At 38.3% G+C, this 25,759-nt stretch overlaps 2 protein-coding genes across 2 annotated transcripts; one reads left to right on the top strand and one right to left on the bottom strand.

Annotated features, from left to right (window-relative positions):
- Positions 1 to 756: 756 nt before the first annotated feature.
- LOC306664840 (guanylate-binding protein 2-like) lies at positions 757 to 5,536 on the top strand (the record flags this gene model as incomplete). Its single annotated transcript, XM_079145951.1, is given in 9 exon segments — positions 757 to 1,033; positions 1,414 to 1,499; positions 1,860 to 1,863; positions 2,320 to 2,439; positions 4,406 to 4,485; positions 4,487 to 4,513; positions 4,515 to 4,644; positions 5,037 to 5,180; positions 5,513 to 5,536. Coding segments are annotated over 9 exon segments (885 nt in total). The 5' UTR covers positions 757 to 763.
- Positions 5,537 to 7,671: 2,135 nt separating this feature from the next.
- Positions 7,672 to 24,112, bottom strand: LOC306668151 (guanylate-binding protein 3-like). The gene is made up of 11 exons (XM_079151266.1): positions 23,908 to 24,112; positions 20,893 to 21,088; positions 19,413 to 19,540; positions 16,820 to 16,929; positions 16,430 to 16,626; positions 14,904 to 15,149; positions 13,751 to 14,031; positions 12,124 to 12,336; positions 9,667 to 9,769; positions 9,158 to 9,351; positions 7,672 to 8,340 (listed from the first exon to the last, which is right to left on the bottom strand). Exons 2-11 carry the CDS (start codon positions 21,080 to 21,082, stop codon positions 8,155 to 8,157), a joined length of 1,848 nt encoding a protein of 615 aa, XP_079007392.1. The 5' UTR covers positions 21,083 to 21,088; positions 23,908 to 24,112; the 3' UTR covers positions 7,672 to 8,154.
- Positions 24,113 to 25,759: the final 1,647 nt, after the last annotated feature.

Here is a 25,759-nt window from a genome sequence, read left to right on the forward strand (position 1 = left end):
GTTCAGAAGTGGTCTGAGTCCAAACAGCTCACCGCGCCGCTTCTCCTCTGGCAACCGCCTGTAGCTCTGGTGCAGTCACTTCGAATCCAAGTGGCCGCGCTCCTCCTCCTCCTACTTCTCCTGGCAGGCCCCGGTGTTCAGACGTGGTCTGAGTCCAAACAGCTCACCACGCCACTTCTCCTCTGGCAACCGCCTGTAGCTCTGGTGTAGTCCCTCCAAATCCAAGCAGCCACACTCCTCCTCCTCAGGGCAGGAGTGTTCAGAAGTGGTCGCTCTGAGTCCAAACAGCTCTCCTCGCCGCTCCTCCCCTGGGCAGCCGCTGGAGCCCCAGTGGTTGCTCCAAGTCCCAGCGCTGTGCTGAGCGGCCTCCTCTATGACCCTCCCAGTTGTCCGAGTTCACTGCTCCAGCGGGAGGAGGGGCGTCTCGCCGGCAGCTCTACTTCACAAAGTTCACTGCGTTCCGGGACTACCGCCCCATCCGGGACGCCTCCCCAATGGAAGAGACTCACCCGGCTGCTTTGAGTTGGTCCCAAGTCTCTCAATATCTCCTCTTTTGACTCCTGAGTCCTGGAGCAACATGAAATGCAGCCACCCTCTAGGACGCCATCTTGAATCCCCCCTGACAGGTCTTTTTAAGATGTACTAGGAGTTCAAGGACAGAATACAGAATTTTAGCCCATACGGTTAAGTTTGACTCAGTTTACTGACTAGAAATTGCTGCCCATCTCGCCTCTTGTCCTGCAGACTGAGTAGCATCGCAGACATGGTCTCAGAGATGGCCATGCCAGGCCCCATGTGCCTCATCGAGGACATGGAGGAGCAGCTAGTGGTCAAGCCAGAAGCCCTGCAGATCCTGTCAGGCATCACACAGCCTGTGGTGGTGGTGGCCATCGTGGGCCTCTACTGCATGGGCAAATCCTACCTGATGAACAAACTCGCTGGGAAGCAAAATGGTGAGTGCCACCAGCAAAGCTCTGCTGAGCCCTCTGCCCACTGCACTGTGGGCAACCAGCCTGGGGCTGGAGGAAAGAAAGTTAGAGTCAGGGAGGGACAGTGAAAGCTAACTTTCCATCCACCAGTGGACTCCTTATGTTCTATTTGGAGAATTTGAGACAATCAACTCATTTATCCCACTTTGCCATTATTTTCCCATTTAAAAGTATGTTTGCTTTTATGGGGAAAATAATGTATTGAGGAAGAAAATTAGCTTACATAATAATGAATGATGAGACCTTTACTAGAATGCTGATGCAGTAACAGCAAGCTTCCTTTGAGCTTAAAGGTAAAATCAGTGATTTAGAGTGCATTAGATATTCTAATTTCCCTATTTGTAGAATTATAATTAAAATCAATACTTGTAGTTTCTTTTATCTTTTAATTGTATGTTAACTTATTCTCAGTATTTTCACCAAGGAAATCTGGATGTGGTGTGTGCCTCATCCCCAGAAAGAAGACCACACCCTAGTTCTGCTTGACATGAAGAGACTAAAAGACATAAAGTGAAAAAGAAACCTTTCATATTCTACTTATATCAGATCAATATCCCACCCTGTACTTGTGACTCCTGTTCCTTGATCTGTGCTTCTGACTAATCTTATTAATGTATTTTTCTTTTCATTTACTTGGTATGAGATCTGAGAGTAGACACCCACTTCATCTGCTTAATTATGGGTCAACCTATAAAATAATGACATCTATTTTTAGTAATTTTCTTTCATATCATAGCAAAATATTTGAGTGGTGCCTGAATTTATATCCCTAAACTGGGTTATAGTTTTTACAAACATGCCTGACTTTTCAGTATGAATCCACAATGATGGTAAGAATACCCTTTTTCACAGAAGCACTACTAAGAGAAGGAAAGTATAATATCTAATGATTGCATCTATATTCATTAAGGATCATATATTGCTACTCTTAACAAATCTTAGGCTTGGAAGCCTCTTATTCAATGAACTTATTTTAACTACTGCTAAAAAGTTCTTTACAATGACAAGTCATGGAAATGGATTAGGTCCATCAACTAAGGTAGGATACCCTTATTAAAATAGCTTGAATTTTAGTAGCTGATAAAAAATAGATACTAAAATATTATCAAATGCTTATGTGCATCATACTCTTACATACATTCATATAGTGTCTTATTTTACTTATACACCAGGAATTCAGTATTCTTTAATTTCTTTCAGAAGTGAAAATAATATTGCAGTTCACTGTAACTTTCCCATGATTCTCTAGCTAATGAAAGACAGAACTAACATTCAGTCTTTGCCATGTGAACTAATCACTGTTCTGTGCAGCTTCTGCACTGATTTGTAGGGAGACAACCAGAATGATGGCTGGATCTTTGCCCTGGCAATCCTCCTGAGCAGCACCTTCATTTACAACAGCATGGGAACCATCAACCAGCAGGCCATGGACCAACTGCAGTATCCTTTTTTATGAGGTCCAGAATAGCACTAAACTAGAAACATAACTTCTTTTCTTCAGAGAGGCACACAAGTACTGAAGAATCCCATTATGCTCAACATCTCAATCATCATCTGAAGTTCAAGCCTTTTTGGTCTCACATATCTTAGACACCCAGCCACACAACACTCAGAACATCCCTGTTTAACTTATCTCCTGCCATCTCCAAACCTTCAACATTTTCTGAAACTCCTGTCTTCACTTCAGCAAATCTCTGCATTTTTATCACCTTCTCTAAATGTTACTTCCTGATGCCTAGCTATATGCCACAGACATTATTTCTCCTATAGACCTCTCCAATTGTCTTAGGTGGTAACTTTTTATCCCAAACTTTACATGTCATCTGTCACACTGATGAGATACTTGTGTTTTCTGCTCCTTATTTGTTTACAGACACTTTCTTATTCCACTGCCACTAAAAAGAGAACTTCATTTGAAGCACACACCTACACACATTTGAAGACCCCACCTCCCTTCTTTGCTGTCGTCATCTCCCATCCACCCAGGAAACACACCCTTCATCTGTCAAATACTTTAGCTCTTGGTATTTTTTTAGAGAGTAACAATCCATACACATTCATAACACTCTGGTCTCTCTGTTCCCTCATCTCCTCATGTTTTTATCAACACCCTTGTGCATTACATAGTGTAGGTCATCATCAACAACTTCACCATTTCGAAGAACTTAACTTCCAAGCATTGCCCTGAACTCACTTTAACTTTCCTGTTTCTAATAGGTAATTCTCATCTCATTTGATAGCTCAGAAGGATCTGATAGGTTGATCTGATCCTCTTTTCTCAAACACTTACTTCTTTTTGTATGTAGAATGTCATAGCTTTCTAATATTCTACTTTCCTTATTGGTAGACATTTTTAATTTCCTTTGCTGCATCCTCTTTTTTATTATGAACTCTGAAAACAATAGTTGTTTAATTACTGTGAGTCTTCTCTTCTTTCCCTGCTCTCAGTCCCTTACCCAATCAGTCTCAACACAGTAAACTCCCACATCATTCACAAAGATATTCAGACTGAAAACTTAGGCATCATCTCATATGATTTCTTCCCTTGCATTCTTGAAAGTATTAGTTCACAAAACCTTTCAGCTGGACTGGCAAAGGTATTTCCCTGGACTGACCTATTCTCAGTACCTCCTATAAGGTAGCTCTAGTCTATACTTCCATTTTCCCTTCTTGGTTTTCTCCTTGATTGCTTATTTTCTTTGCTTATAATCTTGACTTTCACAGATGTAATCACAGCCAGAATGTTCTTTTATTAAAAGCCATACCACACTCAAAATCCACCAGTGGCTTCCCATTTAATTCACATTAAATTTCAAACTCCTTCTTTGGTTTAGAGATTTTATATCTTGCACCTCTTTCTTTTAGAACATCTACCTACCACAGTAGACTTCTTGGTATAGGTTGGATACCCTCAGTTATTTCCTCAGGTTTTGCAGGTGATGTGATTTCTGTCTAGAATGTTTTCTCACTGAATTTTTTATGGCTCCCTCAGTTCATTTATATTATTGCTGAACCACAACCTCAAAAAGCACCTCTCTCTGGACAACTTCGTAGCCTGCATTACACACAGACATGTGCACATAATTTCTCACCTTTTGCCTCATTCAATTTTTTCAAGACAATCATTATCATTGTCTGATATTTATAATATTTTATTTGCTTGTTTATTGTCCATCCCCATCACTACAATGATAGCATTGCCTCATTGATTGTAGTATTCATAATCTTTAGGGCAATGCCTGGTGCATAGTAGATGTTCAATAAGTGTTTATGAATGAATAAATTCTGTGAGTGAATGTTTGCAAATAGATGAGTGAGCTAATAAATATAAAACCTTAGTTTCAGTAAGCATTTGCAGTAAAGATAGAAAAAAGGTGGTATTTTTTTCCTTTAGTTTTCTTAATGCAACCTCTCAGCTATGTGACACAGCTGACAGATGGAGCAGGGAAAAATCCTCACCTGGGAATAGTGGGGTAGATGACTCAGCTGACTTTGTGTTTCTTTCCAACCTTTGTGTGGACTCTGAGATTTCTCCCTGCAACTGGAAGCAGATGGGAAACCCATGAGTGCTGATGAGTACCTGGAGCATGCACTTGAACCTAAAAAGTGGTTTCTGGGCTTGTTGGATGGCTGGATTAAAAATAGAGAAAAAGCAGTACAGTAATGACCTTTTTTCATATAGGTGCTAAAGATTATAGTTTTGTAACTATTATCCTGTTAGATGAAATGAAAATACTGCTTGACTAGATTAGTTGGATCCAATTTAAAATTGCATTATACATGTATTCTTGGAGAAAGATTTTTCTTTTCTTATCCCTCTAGCTTTTGATAGCCCTCATTCATCAATTGATTATTTTCTCTTTACATTGACTTTCTGAAAGTTATAAAGTTGAAGTGGTAATCCATTTGAGGTAGTTAGTTTGAAGTTCACTACAGCTAATTCTCATTCCTGCAGATACTAATAAAAAGGCAAGAACTTTAATGAGCCTCGGTTATGCATCCAAAGTTCTTCCTAAAGAGAAAGTGATTCATATTTGGTCTGTTCAGAGGAAGTACCTTATACAAGTGAAGCAGCTAGAGGAGAAAGATCTGAATCCTAAATTTGTAGAACAAGCTGCAGAATTCTATTTATACGTCGTCAGTGATTCCAGTGCCAAGACTCTGCCTGGTGGCATCACAGTCAATGGGCACGTGAGTCCTTCTGTCTCCCAGCTTCTTACCTGGACTTTCCTTCTGCCTATTGTAAGGACACAAGAGGGGAGGCATAAAGGTCACTTCACACAAACACTTGTCTAATGATTTAAGGAAAACATAACACACAGATCACGCTAATTACTTTACAAGAAAACTGAAATGACTTATTTGTTATAGCAACTCATGACTAAGTTTTAAACTGGGTGGGTAGGGGAATCTTTTTACTCATCTTTGTTTTTTCAAACCTCATTTCTGACCCCTTTCTGATTACAAATTACTATAATCATACACCAACATTTCCTTATTAAAGGTTTCATATTCCATTGCAGGTCATGTGTTTTGGGGAGATGTGATGGGACACTAGAGCTTTTGCCTGCCACTCATTGCCCTTCACCAGACCAGCCCAATGTGCAGTGTTCAGGGTGCTCCTGAGAGAGAGCAGCAAGCCTGTGGGGACTGACTTAGCAGCAGGCCTTCTGTTGCCAGTGGAAGAAGCCTCTGTGTATAAGTTTTGGTTGGGAAACTGAAAAGTGACTGACCACTGCTCTAATATCCCAAAGAAAGCACAGGTGTGCTTTTAGGACCTAAGTGGAAGAAAGAAATAGGATGTCACAATGTTGCTGTCTTGAGACTCTGTGGACAATATGCAGATTCCTCTGACAGCCTGTGGTGTCCTATTCAGTGAGATTTTTTATTATTATTTTTTATTTAGCTTTTAATTTTTTACGAATTGCATTTTGATTCATTGTACACAAATGGGATACATCATTTCATTTCTATGGTTGTATACAATGTAGATTCATACCATTAGCGTAATCATACATGTACATAGGGTAATGATGTCTGTCTCATTCCACCATTTTTCACACCCCCTCCCTCTCATTTCCCTCTACATCATCCAAAGTTCCCCCATTCTTCTCTCATTCCCCCACCCCCCCACCCCCACTATATATCATTCTCCACTTATCGGGGAAAACATTCAGCCTTTGGTTTTTTGGGATTGGCTTATTTCACTTAGCATAATGAGATTTTAATCTTCATATAAAATGCCTGATTTTATTCCAGCAGAACTAGCCTGAACTGATAAAAAGATTATGGCAGAAGTCAGGTTTGCATGATTATGACACTTTATTTACTACATTGAACATCATAGTTTTGCTAGGAACTAAAGCAGTGATTTCATTTCTGGGTTGTTACTATGAGTAAGAAGCTTGAAGAACTCAGGGAACATGGGATATGTAGTCTGTAGAGATAATAGGCAGCAGTTTTATACCATTGTATAGGTACCCTCTGTCTCAGTGAGTTTCTTCTGACAAGTTCCTCCAATGTGTTCTTTACTATTAAGAGTCCTAGAAACTGAGAATTAGGTGAGAACATGGTCACCTAGGGCCCTACTGGAGTGTATCTCATGTGCTTAAGCAGTTCACACCTGGTACTTGTGCGGTGGTCTTTATACTTGGAACCAATGATCGGGTAACGAAGAAGACCAAGTACATGAGATCAAGAGGTGGTACACAGAAGCACATAGGCATCTTCAACTTCACAATTACATATATATACGCATATGACATATGTTCTATGGTGGGAGTGACAACATGGCACAATGTCAGTACAGAGGAGGGACACCTTTAGTAAGTCAGAGATAGGAGCATCATGGAATAACATAGGTTGGCAAATAAAGAATATGTAGTGAGGAAGCTGGGCTGATGAAGAAGCCTCTGTTTATATGTAAAGGTCCAGAGTCAAGAGAATATGCCCACCTTGTAGAATTACAAAAAGGTGATTCCGGTTGTAAGTCAAGCACTAGACATGTGAAAACCATTCCTAAAATGTTGAGTTGACCATAATGAAAAAATTTCTTTCTTTATTTATGTGGGGCACAATTTGGGGACCATTCAAGTCAACAACTCAGGAGACTTTTATCTGAACATGTACTGGGGAAGAGATGTTTAAGGCCTTATTGAAGGCCATAATTAAAAACAAAAATCAGAATGTCTTGTGCTCTCCAGTTCCCTGTTCTCAGGAGCAGACTTTCCTATTGAGCTGACTTATGCTATTTCTAGTAGTATTAAACACTTTCTTCCTGTCCTGACATTTTCTCAGCCACATATTATTTCATTTTTAATTTAATGATTGTATTCATATTTGTTTGAATGTAACATATTCATACAAAATGTTAAAGGCATGGAAGAACATACATTGTAAAGTTAGTCATTTTCTCATTTTTCACCTCAACTATACAGATCCCTTCGTATTGTGACATGTACACTAGTTTATTTATTATTTTCCACAGGTAGGTTATAACATCATCAGATTTACCTTATCAGTGTCCGACAGAAGGACTTGAAGTTGCATCCAGTCTTTGGTAATTATCATGATCCTGAAATAAGTAAACCACTGCACGTATCATTTTTAATGGGATAAAAAAATATGAGAAATACCTTTGTGGAATTGCTAGATCAGAGATATGTGCATTTTTATTTTTATGTGTATTATTAAAACTGTTCTTTGCTACCCATTAAGAAGGCAAAACTATGTGCTTCACAGTTTTATTTAGCACAGGTTTTTATTAGTAAAGTTCAATTTTTTCTCGTGTTTCTTTATGATTAATGTGGTTGTTGGTCAATTCCCATGAGAGCTCATTATGGCTTAAATAATCTTCATGACTAAAACATGAATTGCAACTGTTTTCTTCACATTGCTATCTACTTGCTTGACTTGAGTCTTTTCTAGAAATCATTTCAGATTTTTTTACTTGGTTCTCATTTCTTTAATTCAATAAGAATTGTTTCTCTCACATTCTTTGATACTGCTTTTCATTTTAAAATTTTTCTTGAATAAAACTAATACTACACAAACATTTTAAAAAGGAGCCATAGTATGATGCCATTAAAACAAAAGATGCCCCATTGTATAATTTCCTATCAGAGGGCCCCAAGCTGTTCAATAATATCACTGATTACTTTCGTCCCTACACTGACTGGTGTACAGCTGCAGGGAGCACTGCGAGGAAAACAGTGCCAGCTGCATCGAGGATCTGGGACAATATTGACGGTGTCTTTTTAGATATTTCAATCTCTTCTTTTAGTCGATTTATCTCTTTATTTAGCCTCTCAGATTTCTCTTTAAATCCCTCCATAAGCAGTTCTTTTTGGACCTATAAAAGAGGAAGAGTCCACTTTTGAGAATTCCCAGTTATTAACTACCAGAGTTGTGTATTTAACAAGTTCAGCAGTTGAGCATGTGTCTACTTCTCTACCACCTTAGAACATTCCTTGATATTTCCACACCTTTGACTTGAAGAGTGGGAGTACCCAGGGCTCACACACTTGTGAGATTTTCTCACCACTTACTGGAAGTGGACAGGAATTTTATTCCAATACAAAGAATGCTGTGTGGGGGAGAATGCAGGTTGAATTCTGATTGATTCTCCCTTCCAGCCAGTTGGCATGGCCGCAATCCACTAACAAGTAATAGAAAATGCTGACCTTGTGGAGAACACTGGTTATCAACCTCCTGTTTGTGACACAGGTTTGTTTGAGTCTACTTATATAGATGAATCAGGAAGACACGGAAGTAAGGGGAGCAATTTCTGATCTTTCATTGTCCTTAATTTATAACAGACCCAATGTGATACATCAGACCAGATGGATCTGTTTCTGGTCTCTTTGATGGTTGTGCCAGAATCCACTCATATGGGGCACATAATCTCAATGAAGAATGATCCACAACCTGGGGGACATTATTTGTACCCTGCAAAGTCTATCAGTACACAAAGTCTATCAATACCTTATGGAGTCTCATAGATTTATAGGTTTTATTAGAATTCAGGTGCACTTGAGGTGTCAGTGTCAGTGAGACATTTACTTTTTGAGTTTCCCTTTGGAATGCTGTCTGTACTTAACATTTTGCTCTTTCCCATTCTAAGGAAACTGGCATTGTCTGTAGGGACTGCCAGGCCCTATAACACTCACCTTTAGCTTGTGCTCCAGAACCCTTTCCTGCTCTCTCAGAATGTTCTCCCTTTCTCTCTCCATCTTCTCCTTAAGCTGCACAATGTTTTCCTGGAGGCTTCTCTTTTGGGACTCCATTATTTCTTGCTGCTCTTTCTGCTGCTGTCTTAGCAGCTCCTGTTCCTTCTCGGCTGCCTCCCTCTTGGCTCTCTCAGCTGCTCCACAAAGGTTTTAGAAGAGAGAAGAAACAACAGAGCTGTGTTCTAAACTACTTGGTTCACACAACAAACTGATTCCCGAAAAGGGTAGAGGGAAATCTCTTAATTCACCCATTAGCAATGACATCCAGATTATGTTTGCAAATGTGATGGAAAACCCATTTACTGGACTCCCCTATTGCTCTCAGTTTTAGTAGAGCTGTGATCCACAGAAAGAAGAATCTTCTGGTTTCAGGAATGTTTTCCTATCCAGTCAGTCAAAGTCTGTACAGGAACATCCCCACCTTCTGAGAATTGTGACCTCCCCTGTACCTTCTATGGCCTTTATTCCATCAATGAGTGCTTTATCTGACTGCAGAATGGATAATTCTAAGTCAGACTGTGACTTCAGGAAGCTCTGAAGGACCTCCTTTGCCTGGGAAATCAAGAAGGAGAAAAATCACTATAGGCATCCAGGATCTGTTCTTCAGATGAGGAGAGCATTATCCAACACACAACAAAACTAACTCTAAATTTTGAATCCTTCTTAAGACCCCATATTGTTTCCTTTTCTTCTGTGGACACAACCAAAGTCTATGTATGCTGTTTGGTGAGACATGAAAACCCTCTGTAGCAGCCTCCTTCCTAGCTCCCCAGTCTCCTCTCCAAAGAATGCTGCCCACCACCCACCCCAGTAGAATGGAGGAGCAGTTCTATAAACACATAACCCCTCCACTGTTTGTGGTATTTGCACATCAGTTTTCTTATGTCTGGATCTGTCCTAGCCCTTCTCAGGGTTGAATCTACAGATTCTTCGACTTGTACCACCAACCTCCTGTACCAGAAAACTTTGCGTGGCTGTCTTATGAGTTTCTTTTCAGATTTGTTGAGATTGACAAATAAAACTTGTATACATTGAAGGTCGATAACATGGTGTTTTGATATATCTACATTGTTAAATGGTTCTTACAATCAAGTCAATTTTCATGTTGGTCACATCACAGTTACATTTTCTGTAGACATGAGAATAACAAGGTCTACTAAGTCACATTAAGGTACAGAATAGATTATTTCAATTACAGTCGCACTTGTACATCAAGTGTCTATCACTTACTCATCTATAGGTGCATATTAACATATTTGACCAGTATTTGACCAGTAAGTCCCCTCCCACTCTCAGGTCCTGCTTATCAACAATACTATTCTAACTCTGTGTTAATATGAGCTGGATGACTTTTTGCCCTTGTTTGGTTGGTTGGCTTTTGTGGTAGCACTGAACATTAAACATTCAACAATGGTCTTCCTGTTTTTGGTTCATTTTATTTAATGAATTATCCTTAGGGTAATCTATGTTTTCATCATTGGCACGCCTTTATTTTTTAATGACTAAGTAATATTCTGTCACATGGATGATATACATAGTTGCATTAGTTAGTAATCACAACTGCATTGTACTGGCATAAAAACAGACACAAAGACAAGAGGAACAGACTAGAGAGCCAGGAAAGAATGAAATTAGACCTATATCTTACACCTTATATGAAAATGAACTAATGTCATCAAAGTTTTAAACATAAGTCCTAAAATTAAAAATCGTAGAACAAAACTTAGGGGGAAATCCTTTGACATTTGCCTTCTCAATGATTTCTTGGATTTAAAACCAATGACATAGGCAATAAATCAAAAGTAAATAAGTGGGACTGCATCAAACTAAAGTTTCTTCTCATCCCAGAAACTATCAACAAAATAAAAAATATAAGTATAGAATGGGAGAAAATATGTGCAAACTATATACCTCCTAATGGATTAATTCCAAAGTATATTAGAATTTTCTAAACTCAACAGTATATATACATTATGCACACACACATGCACACACACACATAAAACCTGATTAAAAAATGTGGAGAGGACCTAAATAGACATTCTATCCAAAGAAGAAATTCAAATGTCAAACAGATATTTGTAAAAATGTTAAGCATCACTAATACCAGTGAAACACAAATGAAAAACTCAATGAGATGACAGAACATCTGTGAGGATGACTATAATCAATGAGTCAAAGGACAACAGATGTTTCTGAGGAGGTGGAGAAAAGGGAACCTTGTAGAACTGCTGGGGGAATGTGAATTGGTACAGTCATCAAGGAAAACAGCAGGAGGACTCCCAAAGAAGAAAAGAATTCTGAGTTTCTGAAGGCTGCCCTGCGAGGTCTGTCACTGGCTCACTGTGTGATCTTATGCCATTTATTAGATCCTCTATGCACTACATTTCTTTACTGCATAAATGTGGAAGACAGTAGTACCTAGTTTACTTTATTCTGAGAATTAAATTGATATTGAAACAAAATCACCTGAAACTGTACCTGACGTGGGAAGTGAAGGTTCAATGTCTGTTAACAAGGACTCATCACCATCCTCATTGTTACTATCAGCACATCCAGTTACCATTAACATATGGTATTAATACACCATATCCAACTGAATGCTATTTTTCCCATTTCAAGAATGATGCATTTCATGAGAACAAAGTTTTTTCCTTTTCATTGTATCTTCTACTTAACACAAAAAATTACCCTTTTGGATAAATAAAAGAAATGGCTGGTTTCACCTAAATTTCTAACTCTTCTCTAACAAGAACTATTTTCAGTTTATTTAAGTGTATTTAACAGGGGATATAAAATGATACTAAATGTCAACATATTGCCATTCTGTGCCTTTGTTTCACAAATGGTGCTGTGAACTTAGAGTTTCAGGAGCGATGCAGACCCTATGACTTCTTACTCCTCACCTTCACGTGTTTCCCATACATTCTGTTGTAGTGCTCTTCCACCATCTTCCTTGCGTGTAAGTAGAAACTATGGCCTTCAGGAACAGAGAATGCTCCTCTTGATTCACTTAGCATTATAGGCTCTAAAAGCAGATTCAGGTGATACTGGCAGTATTCTTTAGAGTCCTCTTCATTCTGTAGCAAGAGAGTTTCCTTTTTTCTCTGTATAGTGTCCTGGAAGGGAAATACAAATAAAAGTGAAGGTATGGGGTTAGGAAGGAGAGCAGGGTGAAACAGATATTATTATTTCATGTACATATATGACTGCATGACCCATGTGATCCTACAATATGTACAATCAAAAAATGAGAAATTATACTCCATTTATGTATGAGTTATCAAAATGCATAAATGCATTCTACTGTCATGTACAACTAATTAGAATAAATAGAATTTTAAAGTCAAATGAAGTAAAATAAAGAGATGTTGCTAAAAGGCACGTCCAATGTCGTTCTCCTGGAATAAGCAGTCAGACAGCCTCGGAGTGGTCTGAGACATGGAAAGGAGTTGGGAGATGTGTTTCACTAACAGATAGGTCTGGTCAATTATCTGTGATATCAAAAATTGCCTTAACTCCCTTCTGGTCAAGTTCAATCTCTGTAACACCATGAAGTTGGAAGACATAAACTTGATGATTTATTCAACTATAGTATTATTAATGTGAACCCAAACCCTAATAGTCACAATGAAAAGATAAATTTAAAGTAGAAGTAAATTTGTCAAGAAATATAGGTTTCTGTGGTTGAGATTATATACATGGCAAACAATTCCCCAAGGAATGAGTTGAGTGTATGAACCCTTCACAAATTCTTTTAGGAAGGGTGTGAATGTGTGAGAATAGAGGAATGGATTTTTGAATGTTTGTTTGTACTTGTAAATTACAATCCAGTGGATTCCTTAGAGTTTTTTTTTGTTGTTGTTGTTTTGTTTTTTTTTTTTTTTTTTTTTGCTGTTGTGTCATCCCAGATAGACTGAAAGACAAAGTTGCAGCAAAGGTGCCTCTGGTCAGCAGCATTAGGCAGACCCTGAGAGTTCTCTCCCTTAGTGTCCACACCCTGCCCTGTCCCTGGGCCTGTGAATATGAAGGATATTAATCCTATGATGGAGAGCACTCCTTAGGGCAGTCCCAACCACACAAACCTTTTAAAAGCAGTTTTCTCTGACTGTGGCAAAAGAGGAAATCAGAGTGACTAGAGAAAGATTTGATGGGTCCTTGCTTGCTCGAGGGTGAAGAGAGCTTCCCCAGAGCACCAAGGTGAGAGCTAAGGCCATTTGACTCCTAGGTTTCAATGTGTGGTGCACTGAGCAGAGCGCTCACACACCCTGTGCAGAGGTCTGACTGTGGGCTAATACATTCATGTTGCTTTAAGCTGCTCATCATTTAATAATTTGTTTTTCAGCAATAAAAAGTAAGTGCCATCTTTTAGAGAAAGGATGCAAGTAGCCTGAATAACCCTGTTGCCCACAAAATAACCAGGTCCTTCTATGATGAGAGAGATGCAATTCCACACTCTGGAATCTAAAGTGTGGAGTTAAGTCTCATTCCAGAAGGAGAGGAATCAGGGAGGATAAATACAAAGACAATTACAACAAGCTTCTTCTGGAACTCATGCTTGTCGTCCTTGAAGGAGTGCTCCATGAAGACTGCGATGGCTTCCCTCTCACAGGCCGCGTGCACCTCCAGCAGCTCCTGGAGAGTGTCTGTGGGGAACTCCACCCGCTGGGCCATCTGCTCACTGTAGTGGTCGGCTGCCTTCTGCACGGCTGCCGAGTTCTCACACTGCACCAGAGTGGTCACTGCATCCTCCAAACAAGGAATGGTTCCTTTGTTGATGGCGTTTACATAGGTTTCCACCAGAGTCCCCAACCCTGAGTGACATGGAACACACAGAAAACTTATTCATACTTTTTACAAGCTTTAAGAATGGACACTATAAAATTCACAAAAACTCTCTCTATATCAATGTTTTCTTCTTCTCCTACTGTACTTTCTACTCTTCCTTTTTCATCTCTCCTATGAATTAATCAGTATTTAATAACATTGTTTTTCCCACAAATTCCTTTTATCATTTTCAAATTCACCCCATTGCACAATTATTTATTGCAACCAAAATGTTTTTAGTGTTTCCTAGGAAAATATTTTCCTATTTAAATAAAATTAAAAAGAATTTATTAGAGAAAGTAAATTACATAATTTGTGAGTCTTGATTTAAAATAAAAATGCAAGTTTCCTTGTAAAAAATATCAACAGAATTTTACAGAAAGCAATAGAGTGTTTGAACCAAGCAGGTCCATCTCCACATGGGGACTGAAGGATTGCATAGACCATATCTTCCTGAAACTGTTGCTCTTCAACTTTGTTTCTCAAACACACAATGAGCTGACATGGGACTCAGGACCTGCTGGTTATTTTCTTACTAGTTTCAATTCATAAAATATCTGTGTATTCTCACTGAAAAACATTTAATCCTATGGGACTTTTCATCAGTTTGCAGATTGTCTCTCCTTACTAGTAGCTTCTGGTGGTATCCTTAGTATACATACATTGTGACATTTGTTAAGCTTCAACAAGTCCTCAGATATGGACACTTTAAGTAAAATGCATTTCTGTGTGTGACATGAATGTCTGCTCCAAATTCCTTACAAAAGCAAACAGGATTACTGACAACCTCACAAAAGAATCATAGCATTGTTACACATACTAAACCTCAAAGACATGCTTTCAGACAAAAGAAACTCACGATTTCCAGTGACAATGATTCCCCCTCTCAGGGTCTTGGTTTTGGCATTGGTGTAGACATAGGTACAGAAGTTTTTTGATTGCACTACAAAAGTCCTTTCCAGTTGGTTTTGTGGAACTTCATCAAAATGGGATACATGATTTCTGTCATTCATAGGTCGGTCAAAGACAAAGCACTTTCGTCTTGGAAAGAAATATCTGATACACTCTCTAGACATGTTGGAATTTTGGATTTTCTGATTCTCTCCTGTAAAAACAATACTCATTGAGGAAACAAGTCTGCAGGCAAAGGGATTGAGGAATTTTCTCAGAATCTTTGCCCAACTGCAGCTACTAAGCCCTTGAACATTCTTAATTCAATCATAAAAAGCAGTGTTATGTTAACTTGAACATTAATTTTTTTAATCAGAGCTGAGAGTCAAGGGAGTACTTAAGGACAGGAATGGAAACCACCTCAAGTGGAGAAACCTATAAATTGTCTCCTTAACCCCATTATAATGGTGATAAATTATTTATTAAAAGTTTGAATTGACTGAATAATCACAAAATTCTCAAACTTTCTGATATTGCAGCCAAATGTTTGAACTGACATGTGGGCTCTTAAGTAAAGTAATGCTAGAAATAAGGCCAAGATGTTGCTGGGAAAATTAACACAAGGAGGATAGGTGATACCCAAAATTGTGGAGAAAAATGATTCAAAAATCAAATCCCCAAATCCCCAAATCTAATTATATCTAGAATTTCTTCAGCAGAAAATGCCAAAGTAAAGTGAATTTCAATGTAAATTGTAAACTTCTTGATGTCAGATTATTTTGGACTTGACTTTGTCTTAATGAGATCCTGTGGCATTAATCAGCAATTCAAAATAGATATAAGATCAAAGAATGAATAAACATGGGTAGTACTTATCTGCTAAATATAATCCATGAGATAAATGTATAATAGTAACATGATTCCAGAATAAAGCTATGGGATGAAGAAGGTGATGTTGTCAAAAAGGTAAAATGATGGGTTAGACAATATTGCCAGATTTATGAATTATTTTCCCCCTCCCCGTGAACCATTTATTATATAAATATCTTTTCTCTGAAGTATATAACTATCTACTTTGATATATTGAGTGAAATATTTTTAAAATTTGATCATTAGATTTCCTGTGATTCTAGGTTTATTCATTTCTAGTTTGATAATTTTTTTTCTCAAAACAGAAAGGCAAGTTAAACTTAATAACTAACAAATATATGAGCCTTAGAAATGGTAGCATTGATTATAATACTAATTTTTTTATGGTATTGATTGTTCTAAAATTACTGGGCACAACATTGTGCCCTAAATTCCTTTAGTGGATCTAAATTATAGAGACTGAAGATTTTTGTGAAATAATGAATGAAAATCATGCCCTCCTGTCAATCATCAATCACTGTTAGCAAAGGCCTCAATCGAGTCTCAAATAAACATATATATGGAGCACTGAAGGACAGGGCTCAGTTGATCCCACTTCCTTATTGAACCTCCCCCCACTAATACCTGAAATTAGCTTCAAGGCATTCTCTAGGTACTCATCTTCTGTGATGGGGTGGCCATTCAACGTCAGTTCCTGCGTGAAATCTCGCACAGTCCAAACAAAGTCTGGAAAGAAACTTACAAACTCAGTGGAATCCTCTACTTCATCAGGTGTGGGGTCAGATTTTGCCCTGATTAGTTGTGTGAGTTCAGTCACATAGCTGGGATCTTAGCTAAGGAACGAGATGCACCACAATTTCCGGGTCTCCCTTAGAAACAAGTTTTATAAAAGTTCCTTTTTTTTCCTGTGTCCACACTTATTCATCCAAGAGAATCAAGTTAGAAGAAGAAACAGTCTCAGTTGCATTCTCTTAAACTCAATGAGACAAGGTTATTTGGTTTTTGGAAGGATACTGTAACTGCTCCAGGGCCTGGTGGTTGATGGTACCCATGCTGTTATAGATGAAGGTGCTGCTGAGAAGCACAGCCAGGGCAAAGATCCAGGAGTCATTCTTAGGGTCACCCTAGGAAGCACATGAGAGCAAGTGGCTTAGGAGTCCAGTCTTCATTCATTCATTCAATTCGCTATTCTTTAAATCTCATTTTTGATATTTATATTAGTCCCTCTCAGAATATTAGTTTGTTTAGCTATGAAGACAAATGAAGGTCATTCCCAATGTGCATAAAATAGTTAATAAAATGCCTAGAACATAGTAGGTGTCTCATAAGTGGGCAATTGCTCATTACACATTTCATCTTAATCATGGCTATACTAAGGATACTAGCACTTTTCAGTTAAGTTCAACAAAACTTTATTTGACATTTTTTTTAATCTAAATTTGTTAATGTTCATGGAATATTTAGAAAAATGTATGATTCCTTAGCAAACAAAATTGATAATAAATCAGGAACTTAAGAAAACATTCCTAAGTAACACTTGAACCAAAGAACAAATGAAATAGAAATCATGCATTTGGTTTTGTAGATACAAAGTTCCATATGACAGTCCCTGCTCAGAGGAGTATCACTTTATGGAGGTGCAGATACACATAACAATATGAAACACAGCCCAAATGATAATCTGTGAGGAGAGGAAACCAAAGTTAAAGAAAGAAGAAAGAAAGAAAGAAAGAAAGAAAGAAAGAAAGAAAGAAAGAAAGAAAGAAAGAAAGAAAGAAAGAAAGAAAGAAAGGAAAGAAAGGAAAGAAAGGAAAGGAAGAAAGGAAGAAAGGAAGAAAGAAAGAAAGAAAGAAAGAAAGAAAGAAAGAAAGAAAGAAAGAAAGAAAGAAAGAAAGAAAGAAAGAAAGAAAGAAAGGAAAGCATGGGTGGGGAGGTCCATGAATGTGAATAATTTCTCTGGGAATTCAGATGAAGAAGTCACTAACTGAGTTTTAAAGATTTGAACTTGTGGAGATGCAGGGATCAAGCAAGTGGAAGGACCAGCAGCAGCAAGTCTAAATTGATAGAGTACAGCGTTCTTTAATTTCACTGAGGCAGCGAGTGTGCAGGCCAGAGTGCAAAGAGGCCTGATACAAGATCCTTGGTAAGACTTAAAAGGCTTTGAAATAGATCCAGATCCTACCCAAATCCCATTACAAGTTATAAAGTGGTTCTGCTGCCATCAGCTTAGGTTTTGTTATGTTTTCTTCTCCTGAGAATTGCCATTACATATAAAGAAAAGGTTTTATGCAAACTACAACATGTTGCATATCAATAGTCCATATTGGTGTTATACTGAGAGGACAACTGAGAATGGAAAAACTGAATTTTTAAATTTGGAATTTCTAAGTCTATGCTTTCCTTCCCTGCTTGGTGTTCCCACCACCAAATTTGCAGTACTGAAGCCAAAGATCTACTGCTGCTACTTTCAATTAGTTTGAGAATAAGATAAATTAGGAGAAAAAATTGATACAAGTAATTGAAACACCTAAAAATTTTGTCATTTGTAATATTTTTGATGGGTCTAGCTCCTGCTTTTAGTCAATGAATATTTCATGTCAAGAGCTTAGACACCTGGGTCAAAATCTTAATGATAATCTGTGAGGAGAAGAAACCAAAGTTAATAAAAGATGAACTTTGTCTGAAGATTACATATATGGATTTTTAACCAAAAGCCTATTTTCTTGGCCTCTACTTTTAAAGTTACAAAACCCATTGACCCTAGAGATTACAGCTTTCTTCAGAAAGCTTTTCCTGGCTCTCATGACTGGATCAGTTTCCCACTTTTTGCATCTGTTTCCTTGTACTGATCTCATTTCATATTTCTTGTCTATACAACCAGGCTCTAGATCTTATCTTATTTACTGATATATTCATAGTACTTGGCACAGAGCCCTGGACTTCGGCAGTTTGACATGTATTCTTTAAATTAAATTGCACAATCCAATATTAAAAATATAAAGATCTGTCCTAATTTAACAATATTATGGTTTGGATGTGAAGTGTCTCTCAAAAGCTTATGTGTAAAACAATGCAAAAAAGTTCAGAGGAGAAATGTTTGGGTTATGAGAGCCTTTACCCAGTCAGTGAATCAGTCCCCTGAAGGGATTAGCTGAGAGGTAATTGAAGGCAGGTAGGGTGTAGCTAGAGGAGATGGGTCCCTGGGGGGCATGCCTATGGATTATATATTTTGTATCTGGTGAGTGGAGTCTCTTTGTCTGCTTCCTGATCATCATGTGAGCCACTTCCTTCTGCCAAACTCTTCTATCAGGATGTTCAGCCTTACCTTGATCCTTGACGAATGGAGCCAGCAATCCAGGGACAAAGGCCTCTATCATTATGAGCCCCCAAATAAAGTTTCCTTCCTAAATTGTTCTTGTCAGGTTATTTGACAGAAAAATCCCTGAAGCAACCAAGCTACTTTAGGTTGCTAGGGAAGTTTGTGGAAATGGAATTTATGCTCATTATTCATAATCAGATTACAAGTACAGGAATATGTCACAGAAGTTGAACTGAGGTGACAAATCGAATGACACATGTAAAGAGCATTATGGATTCTCTGCCTCACCTTTTCCACATCACCCAGGCCCTCAGTGTCCAGGAGGACCAGGGTGTGGTCTGGCTTGGTGGGGTGGGGCACACAGCACATCCAGATGCCCTTGGTTTCAGATTGCACTGTGGAGCCCAGAGGGAAGCCTGTGAAGGAAGAGGAGAAAGCAACATAGAGTGACAGCAGAGAGGTAAAGCTGCCAAAGGCTATGTTGGTTAAATTTGTAGGAGCAGAAAGTGTTGAGCAAGGATAGTGTTTGCTTCTATTTCACAAGGATAAGGAATCGAAGTGTAATCTTTCTCAAAAAAACACTCTGTGTCCCCAATTCACTTCATCTTTTAAGTGCTCAATTTTTTCACATTACAGAATTTTTGTAAACTCCTGTGTATTGCTGTGTGTTTTTTTCTGATCAGGAAGAGCTCCAGTGTCCTCTGGCTTCAGGTTGAGTTCAACTTATTGTTGAACAAGGGAAGTCTTTGTACATGTGCACCAGGATACAAATATGAGAATATTTATAACTACCTTATTCATTAAAGATAAAACCTGGTAATAACACCACTGCTCATCAACAACAAATGGATAAATAAATTGTGGCATCCTCAGACATTAGCATACCACAAAGTAGTAAAAATGAACAAATTACAGATATGTGTGACAAACAGAGGATGCTCATGAGCTTCTTATTCAGCAAAGGAAGCAAGACCCACAGGAATACAGACATGACAGTCCATTTTATATAAAAGGCAAAAGGAGGCTAAACTAACTTATTTTGAAGAATGCATAATAGACCATAGAACCATTATTTAGAAGCAAGAATAGAAGTGTGTCCTGAACACCACAACATTGAAGAGCTTTGAGTGTGAGAGGGTATGATTTGTACTTTTGAAAGTTTTTAAGATTTCACTTCCTGATCTAGATAGTGATAATATAATTGTTCACTTTATACTTATTATCTATATTGTATACATATGCTTTATGTACTTTGTTATAGTTTGCATATTACAAAAGGCTAAGTAAGAGCAGCATGCTCATTTGTCCATGATTTGGAATGAAATAGAGAAAAAATGAACTGATAGCTCAATTTGGATATTGGATATTGAGGAATCCTACTGTGCATTATTTTGTCCATCCACTTTTTAAAAAAGACATATTAACTGTATTTGTATGCTCCATTAAATTGACATGTAGCTTGGACAAAAGGATACAGGTGATAGAAAGGGAGCAATTGGTAGGGATAGCTCCTGAGCAGGTGAGAGTGGATGAGATCAGGAAGAACAGTGAAGCAGATATTTAATAAGGCCGGGGAACTCTTTATTAGTGGAGAAAAGCATGAGGTACTTTTCGATAGGTTAGAGGTTATAAATCTGCTGGCAAGAATTAGAAATTTTCTGAGGTGGAAAGGATTGGCCTCTTCCTTAATAAGACCCTGGAGAAAGTGAGATCAACGTGTCCTATTTATGGTTCTATGTGATGGCCTCTTACCCAGGACCACACTCACCGTGATTCTGTCCTGTAAGATGATTCATCAGGTAGGATTTCCCAGTACGAAACATCCCTACAATGGCCACCACCACCACAGGTTGACATATCTTGTGAAGAATCCTTAAGGCTTTTGAATTCACCATCAGCTGCTCATTTCTGTTTTCCACTAAACAAATGGGGGTCTTCATAGTAGACTCAGATGCCATGGAAACCTATAACTCAGAAAAACCACTCAGTGAATCACAAGACTTGAAGTCATTTCTGATGACTATTCAAGGCACATGCATATCAGTCCTCTGCTTGTGGAATATTTATATTAGCTTTCTACATTTGTAGAAAAAAAATCATTACCTAGCATGTCAAGTCCGGTACAGAAGACTAATGTATATTATCTTTTATTAAAGGACTCAAAAAATATTTCCAGACAAGAGAAGAAAATGTAAGGGATAAAAACAGGAAAGGAAGAAGTCAAATGATCATTGTTTGCAGATGGTATGTTTTTATACCTAGAAGATCCAAAGGACTCCACCAACAGATTGCTAGAGTTAGATGTATTTGACAAAGTAGCAGGTTACAAAATCAATAGATTTTCTATATATTATTCTGAATCCACTGAAAAAGAAATCAGGAAAACAATTTCATTCACAATAACCTAAAAAGAAAAAAAAATTTACTTTGGAATAAATTAACCAAGAAGGTGAAAGACTTCTACAATGAAAACTACAGAACATTGAAGAAAGAAATTGAGGAAAACCTCAGAAGATGGATGAAAAAACCTCCCATGCTCATGGATCAGCAAACTTAATAATTAATTATAATAATTATGATTAATTAATTAAAATAATATTGTTAAGATGACCAAACTATCAAAAGCAATATACAGATTCAATGCAATATCCATCAAAATACCAATGACATTCTTCATATAACTAGGAAAAAAAGTCCTAAAATTCATTTAAAGAGTAAAAGACCCAGAATAGTCAAAACAATTGTAAACAAATGAAAAAAAAAGCAATGCTTGAGGCATCACAATACCTGACTTTAAATTATATACTACAGAGCTATAGTAACAGAAACTGCACGTTACTGGCATAAAAACAGGTACATAGATCAATGGAATAGATTAGAAGATACAGAAACAAACACACACACCAATAGTCATCTGATTCTTGACAAATTGACAAAAACATACATTGCAGAAAAAGGCTTTTAAATAAATGTTGGGATAACTGACTATTCATATGTAGAAGAATGAAATTAGACCCTTACCTCTCCCTTTGCACAAAAATTGACTGAAAACACATAAAGATCTAAGAATTAGACCAAAAACTATATAACTCCTATAAGAAAATATAAGGTAACACTTCAGCATATAGGTACAAGCAATGATTTTATCAGTCGAACCCCTAAAGCTCAGGAAATAAGGTCAAGAGTTAATGGGATGACATCAAATTTAAAAGCTTCTGCCTACAAAAGGAAACAATTAACCATGTGAAGAAAGAACCTATAAATGAGAGAAAATCTTTGTGGCTACACTTTCAACAGAGGATTAATATCTAGAATACATAAATTAAAAAAAAAAAAAAAAACAAATAACCCAGTTAATAAGTGGGCAAATGGACTAAACAAACACTTCTCAAAAGAAGAAATACAAATAGCAAACAAATACATGAAAACATGCTCAACATCATTAGCAATTAGGGAAATGCAAATGAAAGTTACATTGGAATATCATCTAACACCATTCAGAATGGCAATCATCAAGAATACAAATGATAATAAATACTGGTGAGGATTTGAAAAGAATGGAAAACTTTTACATTGTTGGTGAGGACAGTAAATTTGTACAACTGCTGTAGAAATCAGTATCGAGATTCCTCAAAAGACTTGGCATGGAACCACCATATGATCCAGCTGTACCACTTCTTGGTATTTATTCTGAAGAATTAAAGTCAACATACTAATGTGATACATGTATACCCATGTCTATAGCAGCACAATTCACAATAGTCAAACTATGGCACTAGCCTAGGTATCCATCAACAAAAGAATGAATAAAGAAAATGGCATATATATATGCACAATGGAGCTATATTCAGTCATAAAGAAAAATGAACTATGTCATTTGCAGGAACATGAACAGAATGTGAGGCCATTATGTTAAGCAAAATAAGTCAAACTCAGAAGGTCAGGAGAAGTTCTGGGGAGTTAAATTGACCAAATCATATTATTATATTGTGTGCATGTACAAATATGTAACAGCAAATCCCATCATTATGTAAAACTGCAATGCACCAATAAAAAAAAATGTGGAAAGAGAAGGAGAAAGCATTGCCTGAGATTTTTCAGATCAGAATGAGGAAAGCAAAGCACTGAAGACAGAGCCCTGAGAATATTAACATTTTGGGGTAAGTGGAGGCAGAATGAGTAGTGGTAGAGATGAACACTGGTTAGAAAAACTGTGTAGGCATTACAAAAGAAATGGTTCTCTCATTAATTCAAGGAGTACTTTTTGATTTACTTTTTGAATTACTTTTGAGACTTGCCACATGCTGAATACTGTTCAAGAGATCCATTATCAGAGAGCATACTAAATGAATGCAAATTCCTGCCTCAAGGATCTCTATTCTAGTGAGGAAACATAATAAAATTAATCAACTGTAGGGTGATAATGACGAATTCTCAGAAGAAAATAAGCAGGGAATAAGGTAAGACCTCCAGGAAAATGAGATAAAGTGAAGGTTCTCATCAACCGCGTTGAGGACAGGTATACGGAATAAATCAGGAGACCACTGAGAACAGGAGGAGGGGCACACCTTCCCCTCCCTGCCCCTTCTGCACCAAAGAGATGAGCTGAGCTGCAGCAGCACGGAGCCCTTTGGGACAAAGGCCATGGGACCACTCCCAGTGGCCTCCCAGGTCTCCCTGCACTCTCCAGTGCAACCCCAGAGTGAAGTTTTCCGTGGAGATTTTGCTGACATTTTTAATTGGGGGACAAGTTCATGGGTGGCCGGTTCCACAGCTAACTCACCTGGCAGGGGCTCTGCAATCAGCAGACAAGTTCTCCGTTGCCTCTGCTCACAGCTTGCCTTTCCTCCACACCTGGCTCCTCTGAAAACCAACTGTTCTTCTTAGAAGCCGAAAACCAAACAGGATATTGCAACCACCCAAAGAGGCAGTTAAGATGAATAGAACTGAAATCAAAAGTAAACTCTGTTCTTCCTCCATTGAGGTTTCACACTGTTTCTGAAGAAGCAGGAAATGGAGTTTGTGAGATGAGTCACAGGGTTGTGGGGGAGACCAGAATCTGAAGTTGCTCTGTCATTTCTCACTGATCGGCATACCTTTCTGCTGCCCAAGAAGCTCCTGTTAAGTCAGGTGCTGGCATCTTACCACATCAGTGGTGGGGTCATCACACTCCCCAGGGTACCACCACATTCCTGGGCATTATGAGTTCCCTAGGAAAAAGGTCCACTGACTTGCACAGAGCCTGATGGGAAAGCCCCGCAGCCTTCTGCAGACAGTAGGAAGCACTTGGGGAGAGTCAGTGGGTGGGGCCTGATGCCCACTGAGTGTGTCTGCATGTGGACACTGTGCACTTTCTCTAGGTCACCCTTAGAAGTTCCCCTTTACACATTTGCACCATCTGTCAGGGATTGTTCATTTTAAGTGGAAGAACTTTTAAACTTGTGACTTAATACCAGATTTCACTGTTTGAAAGAGTTCACTCCACACCCTCTCCAGTACTACTAAAAAAGGAAATAAATTTTTTGGAATGACAAATCTTCCTTTCCATTCTTTGAGAGTCAAAGATCTCCCCAAATTGAAGGTGATATACTTTGGTATACAGGTGGACAGACAAGGTTTGTTTGTAGCTGCCATGTTATAGAAGAAAGCAGGTTCCACAGAAGACTAGCATTGAACTATGTGTGCCTGGTTCTTGCAAGGACTAAGCCCATAGAAGAATCAGTGATTTCTCTCTAGTGCTGCTGGATCCCTAAGCCTCTGTGATTTGGACAACTTGCCTACGTCTAGAGTACCCACCTCCTGCCTCCCCCCACTACCTTTCAGAGCACTAGGTTCAAACAGTCACCTCCCAGATGAAGCAGCAGGGAGCAACATTTCCACAGCCCACAGCTAGCACCAGGGTGTGTCCCTACAACAGCAAATGTTCAAGGTTCTGCCCCTGGACCCCATTCTTCTCTCCTTTTTCCTGTTTCCAGTAGTCTTTGAGAGAAAGAGAAACTGCACTGGTGACCTGACATAAACCTGCTCTGATTAGGGCGTGAAGGCAAATCCTCCAGTTCAGTCTATTTTTGCCTTTTTCTAACTCTATTTTCAGTGTCCCATTTCTTTAACTGCCCATTCTGTCCCAGTAGCCTACCCTTCATCATCATAATGGTGAGATTTGTAGAGAAAGTCCTAATTTCTATGGCAGCCAGCTGTTCAAGGAAAGCATTGAATGAGATTTCTTTTCTTCCAAACATAATGAGCTTCTCTTAGTCCTTGTGCCCCTTCACCAGGTGATGACTGTGTTATACCGAATGTTGAATGTCATTAGAAAGTCATTAGAATGAGAGTGCTGTTATTGGGGAGCTCTGTTCAAGTATTACATGTTCTCAATGATCCCATTATCCTCTCAACTCTACCTTAGTTGGTAGGTAACCTGATGGTGAAGCAAGCATAGTTAGCTCTCTGACCCCTAACCTTAGTCTTCTAGTATTTTATTGACTATCCTAAAGTAAGTCAGAGAAACAAGAGTGAGTACCTTGGACTTCAAGATGTTATTATGCATCTGACATAAGCAAGGCTCCATCTTGATTAATCAGTTAGTAGAATCCCAGATGAGCCACAGCAGGTAATGTTTAGTCACCAGCTGCAAT

This window comes from Sciurus vulgaris (assembly GCF_902686455.1).
Source record: "Sciurus vulgaris genome assembly, chromosome: 1".
Classification (NCBI taxonomy): domain Eukaryota; kingdom Metazoa; phylum Chordata; class Mammalia; order Rodentia; family Sciuridae; genus Sciurus; species Sciurus vulgaris.

Coding starts and splice junctions, on each gene's coding strand:
- LOC306668151 (XM_079151266.1), bottom strand. CDS start 21,082: ATGGCATCTGAGTCTACTATGAAGACCCCCATTTGTTTAGTGGAAAAC. Junction 16,627..16,819: donor CAGGCCCTGGAGCAGTTACA/GTATCCTTCCAA, acceptor CTAAGATCCCAG/CTATGTGACTGAACTCACAC. Junction 15,150..16,429: donor TGCCTTGAAGCTAATTTCAG/GTATTAGTGGGG, acceptor TTGTTTTTACAG/GAGAGAATCAGAAAATCCAA.